General features: G+C 42.8%; 1 protein-coding gene across 9 annotated transcripts in view; it reads right to left on the reverse strand.

The window, feature by feature from the left end:
* LDB2 (LIM domain binding 2) overlaps positions 1-5,456 on the reverse strand; it is a 234,870-nt gene extending 229,414 nt beyond the window's left edge. For all 9 annotated transcript variants that reach the window (XM_014937131.1, XM_014937129.1, XM_014937134.1 and 6 more), the window contains exon 1: positions 5,163-5,456. In XM_014937131.1, the coding sequence (XP_014792617.1) occupies positions 5,163-5,294 (132 nt within the window). In that variant the 5' untranslated portion in view covers positions 5,295-5,456. The remainder of the gene's footprint in view (positions 1-5,162) is intronic.
* Between the last annotated feature and the right edge of the window lie 1,173 nt (positions 5,457-6,629).

Below are 6,629 nucleotides of genomic sequence, written 5' to 3' on the forward strand. Positions count from 1 at the left end.
AGCTAAGGATCAGCATGGAAAGGAAGTAGAGTCTTTTTTTTTTTCCTCCCCCAGCCTCATAAGAATTGTTAGTTTGTAACAATTTTAATTGAAAACAGCTGCAACTGAAATTTTCAAAAGGGATGAAGAAACTATATGAAATAAAAGACAATCAGTAAACTAAGAGCCTTGAATCCATTCTGGAGCCAGTGTCTGCCTAAAGAAGTTCAAGGGTTTTCTTTTAAAACTGACCCTTTAGTTTCAGCAAAGCATGGTCTGTAAATACTCTTTTAAAAACTCATGTTGCTAGAATTGCTAAGTATTAGTATATTTGTGGGTGAGAGAATATTTCCTCAAAAATACTTTGAGACAGAAGTTTATGTGATTTCCCCTCAACAAAACAAACTCATTGGACAAACTCAGACTTATGTACACAATATGAGAGGTCTGTTTGCGATACTAAGTTGCTATGTGAACAAATGTGATGTCACAACATAGATTTTTATGACTAATCTATTAAAAATGCATCAGGAAGAAGAAAAAAAAAAGATTATTTCATCAGATAGCAATGTGAGGAAGTAAAATAAGCGACTTCCATTAAACTGTAGAAATTTTGTTTTGCTTTAATTTGCTTTGCTTTAAATATTTGGTTGAAAACGAACGCCTGTGTAAGCTTCCAGTTCATTTAGTAGCTTTTACATAATCATAACATCTTCCTTTATTTCCCTTTTAATTTTCTTTACATTTTCTTCCATCATGAAATCTCTGCTATTGTGAAACACACTATACATTTTAATAGGAGTTTAATATGATTTGATTAAGCCGATTGTCTTTAAAACAAATACGCTACTAATCAAGTTCTCTAGTCATCCTTAAAACACTGCTCTCTTAGCCAGAAGCAAAGCTGTGTTTTGCATATCATGGTGATGTAAAGCATAAACCTCTTGTAGTGACAGGGGGAGATACAGGTGAATTTAATATATTATGATACACGAAAGTTGTAACAATACAGGGGACTAAATAAACAAGCGAAAGGCTTGATACATTTCTTTGATTATTGGCAATAAAGCAACGCCTCAAACTTTAAACTGTCAGCAACTGTAAGCGATCTATCCGCAGCGCACTGCAACGTTACTGAAAAATAATTATATACAAGATATAATCACCTTTTGTTTTCTTTAAAGTGTGAGCAATTTCAAATGAATAAAAATTAGAACAGAAAGGGATTTACAACATCAAAGTGGAAAAGAGGCTTTTTTTAAACACTGAGTTTTATGAAAAACAGGGAAAATATTTAAGCTAATTTACCGATGTTGTGCATTGCTAGCTGGAACTTCAGAAACTGCTGACTACGCCACAACAGGATTGCTTTCTTGAAACGTTAAACTATCACAGATATAAAAATATTAAGATAAACTGAGTGAATGGTAATGAAATCCTTAAAACCACACACAGAGCAAGGAAACAGCTGCATATTGGTTAACCAGAAAGTTAATCAACTATGATAGAAGTAAATAAGATTTATCTTTATATCTGCCAGAGATTATTAAACATTTAAATATTCATTTTACTCCTTTCAGTCAGGATTGTTGATGCATTACAAAATGGCACTTGGCGCTCCCAAAGTATTATTAAGAAAGCACGTATTAATTGCCATTTAGAAAAAAAAAAAAAGTGTTACCAGATTTGATTTCTTTGAACAACTTTTAAGGAAGGTGAGGTGTTCCTGTACGTTAGTTAGCAACTCAGACTCCCTAATTTACTTTAGATCACATAAGAATTAGCTAGGTGGTGGACTTTTGCCAGTACTTACATCATAAAACCACCCCCTGCCTGGGTGTGATTGGAATTCTTCGCCTAAGACTGACCCTGCATTTAAAAAGGCAGTTGTAGGTTCTGCCTGAGGAGCCCATAAAGTTGTTAGAAGTTTGGAGAGCAAAAGTTTGCACTTCTCGCACGGGCCAGAGCTGCTAATTCTTTACTTTCATGACTCCCATCTCTTCCTCAAGAAAACAAGACCAACAAAGATAGCCATGCTGCATCTAAATGACCTTTATTTATCACTTTGTACTTCGTCTGCTTAATACACTGAGCACATCCTTCACACCGACTGCTTTTCCCTTCCACCCAGTGCTGACACAAACCAGAGTGGGAGCACTGGGTTTCTCAGGGAGGGTCCCCAGGCACAGAGCCTCTTTGAGGACACTTCTGCCTCCCCCAACCTACCGTAGGCTCTGCTGCTGGGGCAGCAGGAGTAGAAATGGCATTCACCAGTGGATTCCCTAAAGGTGTCTCTACCAGCCCATTGCTTTTTTTGAATCGTTCTCACCTACCTGCAAGCTCCAGAGAGCAGCTACAGGAACTCACTACGAAGGTGGGCTCTACAGAGGGAGGGGAGAACACACAGACATGACATACAGATGCTCCTTTTCACAGGCTCTACATCCATCCTCTGTAAAATTAATTAAATTATGTATGTTTTGCTCTGCCTTGGAACTTCCACCGCTGCAAAGGACAGCCGAAAATCTGACTTCAAAAGATTATTATGAACATTTTTATCTTGCAGGAAAACTGGAAAATCACAAAGGCTTTCCAAGGATACATGTGGGATAAAAGCTGTAGGTTCCCATTTTTTTTAACACATCCTCACTTGCCACCGGCTCTCTCCAGAAGTTGGGTCCAAGTGGAATCTGCCAGCTTGCTCCCCCCCAGTCTTTTGGAGAGTTTCTTTGTAATTCCTTTCCCCTTAAGCTGCTTTACTTGTGCTCACCTACCCCCTGGGGCTCACAGAGTACAAGCAGCCTCCTTCAGAGACCAGTGCCTACATTATTCCAAAGGCTGCCGGAAGAGAAATGTTCATGCAGCAAGTCTGTATCACCCACAGCACAAGCACATTCCTTCCATGACACACAGGGCTCCATCGGTCTGGATTCAAAAAAATTCAGAGCTAGTTAGACATGCTCCAGAATCCTTCAGCCACCAATCCCATACATGCTTGGAAGTGCATAAAATTAACGTGAAACTTCCACTCCCAACCTGCCCCAGAAGCCAGCGTGAGGCTTTACAGGCTGTCCACACCTAGTGGTGTCCCAGGAAACTGATTATTTTATAATTATTATGATTAAGGAAGGTGTTTTAATTGGAAAATGAATGAGATGGGCTGAAGCTAGCTAGAAAATACATTTCAACAAACAACACTTGCAGCACAGAGCTCGGAAATGAAAAGAAAAACAGAGAACCAGAATGTAAACACCGAACAATCGCAAGGCAAAAGTATTTTCACTCTGAGCAAGTAAGAGAAATGCTGGAGCATAAGGCCTTCATTAACTAAGTGCTGTCTGTCAAAGTAAAATGCTGCTGAAACCCATGGCAGTGCTAGCAAGGAAGAGCAGGTTCTTGCTTCTTGCCCACAACAATCCACGTGAACGCGCACAGCCAAACCTGCAGTGAAAGGCGCTGAACTCTAACTCAGCCCACCTCAGCAACGCAGGAGGGGGCTAAGTTGTTTCACAAGTCCCTCAGAAACTTTTCTGGTGTAGCACTTATAAAGGAGCTGCAGTCAGAAACTGGTCAATTATTACAAGCGCCACTAAAATTACGTGTAAAAAGGTGAAATGAGCACTGACAGCTTTTCAGAACGCCTCGTATACAAAACCCTGAAAGAATCGCTTAATGATACATGTTTCTTCTTTTCACTTGAAAAAGTCTAGAAATTACTACACTAATACCTACAGGAATGTGAGGAACAGAGTTGCAAGAAACTGACAAATAAACAGTAGCAAATAAACCTCCCAAACCTCCTCCTTCTGTCTAAAAAGCAGTGACCCTCCGCAACCAACAACTTGGGGCAAAACTGACAAACAGTTGCCATGATTTTGAGAGCAACGAGCTGCTTGGAGTTTTTAGCCAGCACGAAGTGTATTTACCAAATACTCCACAGCAATGTTTTAAGACTATCAGTGATAACAGTGTTGGAAAAGCAGTTACCCCACAGCGGTTACCCAATCAGAAAGCAGGTCACATCTCGTTAGCCGTATCATATACATTAAACGTCACAGATTCTCCATGGCTTAGCTGACAATTCAGGCATGTGTGTTTATTTCATGATAACCTCATGTTCTCTGAAAGAATTACAGTATAACAAACAGACCAGGATGAGATCCTTTACTGTGCTTCATGGCACCAATCTGGCGGATATTTGCCTCCGTATACAGCCGCTCAGCATAAAAGATTCATACTTTTTAGAAGTGTTTTCAGGGCACCACTAGTAAACTACTATGAAAAAAAAAATAGCAGCACCAAGCCTGTTTGCTGCACAAGCACAGCCACATGGGCAGGAATGCAGCCTGGGTCAGTCCACACAGTTTTCACTTCAACAGCCTAAAAAGTGTGCTTTATTTAACCACCTCAATACCAAGACGCAGCCTCCACTATGTTTTTTGTCTTTAAGTGACAAAAGTATTTCCCCCTTTCCCGTTCAGCATATTCTTTGTGGCGGCTGATGTGGGGGGTAGAAGCCAGGCTGTATAAACCACTAACAGATTATACAAAGCATAACCAACAGGGAATGGAGTTTACATTATTGGGTACTTTTGACAGCTATATGATAAAGTCGTGAACCCATCATCTCTCCGGCTAAAAGCAACTGCATTCTAAACGTAAACATGAATTTCTCTCCTCGGTCGTCTCGAACATGTGTTCTTTAAGTGCAGCCTAGGAATAAGTTTTTAAAACTCCGCTCCTGTTTTCTGTTATCATTCATTTTTAACGAGTTTACAAAACAAAACCGGAGAAAGGTTCCTCTCTCCCTCTGAACTCGCAACATTTCTGGGCTAGTTTTGTGCAAAAGCTGAAGCGATACCTTGCAATGTTCTAGCTGCAAATGCCAGCAGGACAGATCCTGAGCAAACAACACACTGAGGCAAAGAAATTTTCCTGAGACCAGCATTACAATCAATCCTGAAGTGCTATTACTGTAATTTCCAGATTTCAGCCTAAGCCGGCATCTCCTCAAAGAGTTGCTCTGCGTGGAAACATAATGAGGGATTACCCAATTAAACTACTAAATTAATTAGGGTTCGTGCCTGCATATACTGTACTGTCTAGTGGGACGCTTCAGCTGGAATTCGGGGGTTGAAACCTACCACGGTCCATGCACAGGAAAACAAGGCTGAGGGACTTACCTCCGTCCGCGACTGCAGCCTCTTGTTCATTTCATATATTCGGTACTCTGGTTGCACCATGTATGGTGTGTGTCTCCTATAAAATGGGCCAAAAGGAGAAGAATAGAAAGGGTCATGTGGTGTGCTGGACATCTTGCCTGCGTGCAGAGATTCAAGCTACCCAGAGTCTCATCAACATCCATACAGAGCACATGGGCTGGGTGTTCTTCACAGTACAAAGTAGCAGCGCGCAAACACACACACACACACACACATCCAGGCTGCACGCACTGCCTGGGAACTGCTGTGGGAGCCCTCTATAGCAGGAGACGGGAGTTGGGGGGGGAGAGACCTCTCCGCCTGACAAGAGGGCTAAGGTTGTTTTTTTTTTATTTGTATTTTTTCTATTTTTTATATTTTTTTTCTTTCTTTCCCCAGCCAGGACCCCTCAGGAACCTGGCAGGCGAGGCTCGTTAGCATATAGGTGGTTTAAAAGCTGCCTGAGCCAATCCCCCCTCCGCCAGGAGCGCGCCGGGGTAATGTCACAAATGGGATTACTACAAAATCCATCAACACGGGCCGCGACCGTCCCCGCCGCTTCCAGCCCCGTCAGTCACCCGCGCCCAGACGCTCCCCTCCCGCTCGGGGCTAGTCCGCCTTCGGCAGCGCTCGCCACCCCGGCCCTGCCTTCTTTTTGGAGGGGGGGAAGGGAAGGTTTGCATCTCACATCACCGCTTACCCTGGATGGGGCAGGGGTGGGCTCGCACAAAGGAATAACCTCCATACACCGCGGTTGGCACAATGGAGAGCACTCAGATGCTAATAGCAGAGACCTCCGGGAAAAATGTTCCAAATAAACCCCAAAAAACCCCAAAACCACAAAGAACCGGGTGGCAGAAGGAGCCCCCACCCCTCAAATCACTGCTGCCCATCCCGTTCGCTTGGGGTACAGGATAAATAAATGCCTGAAAAGCAGCTCTCCGCCTGCTTGGATGGGAGACTGGTCCCTCTGCTCAGGATCATTCCTCTGCACAAACCCAGCAGTGCATTGAAGAGTACGTTGCTCCAAAGCTACCTAAAATTGGGGAGTGGGGGAGCCGAGGTGGGGCAAGGGAGGGCAGAGGGGAGGCAATGACCCTTCGGCGGCGAAGGATGAACTTTCTCTGTTGAATCATACTTCCAGGAAAGTGCTGGGAGCGGGTACCACGTGAACAAAAAAAGTCCTCAAAATATAGAGGGAGCAAAATGGGCTCATCTGCTACATGGGAAAGTGCAAGGTTTAAGCGGGGGAGCCTTGGAATTACCTGTACAAAAAAAAACCCTTGAAACCCAGGCTGTGCCTTTCTACACAGCTGTAAAGGATCAGGCGTTATTTACAGTCCCGAATAAATGTAAAAACAACAATAAACAGCGCTGAATTAATCTCTCATGTAAATTCATTCAAGCAAATGGAACCACTCTAGGAACAGATTTAGTTAACTAATATGA

The sequence above is a fragment of the Calidris pugnax genome, unplaced genomic scaffold (assembly GCF_001431845.1).
Source record: "Calidris pugnax isolate Ruff unplaced genomic scaffold, ASM143184v1 scaffold49, whole genome shotgun sequence".
In the NCBI taxonomy this organism is placed as follows: Eukaryota; Metazoa; Chordata; class Aves; order Charadriiformes; family Scolopacidae; genus Calidris; species Calidris pugnax.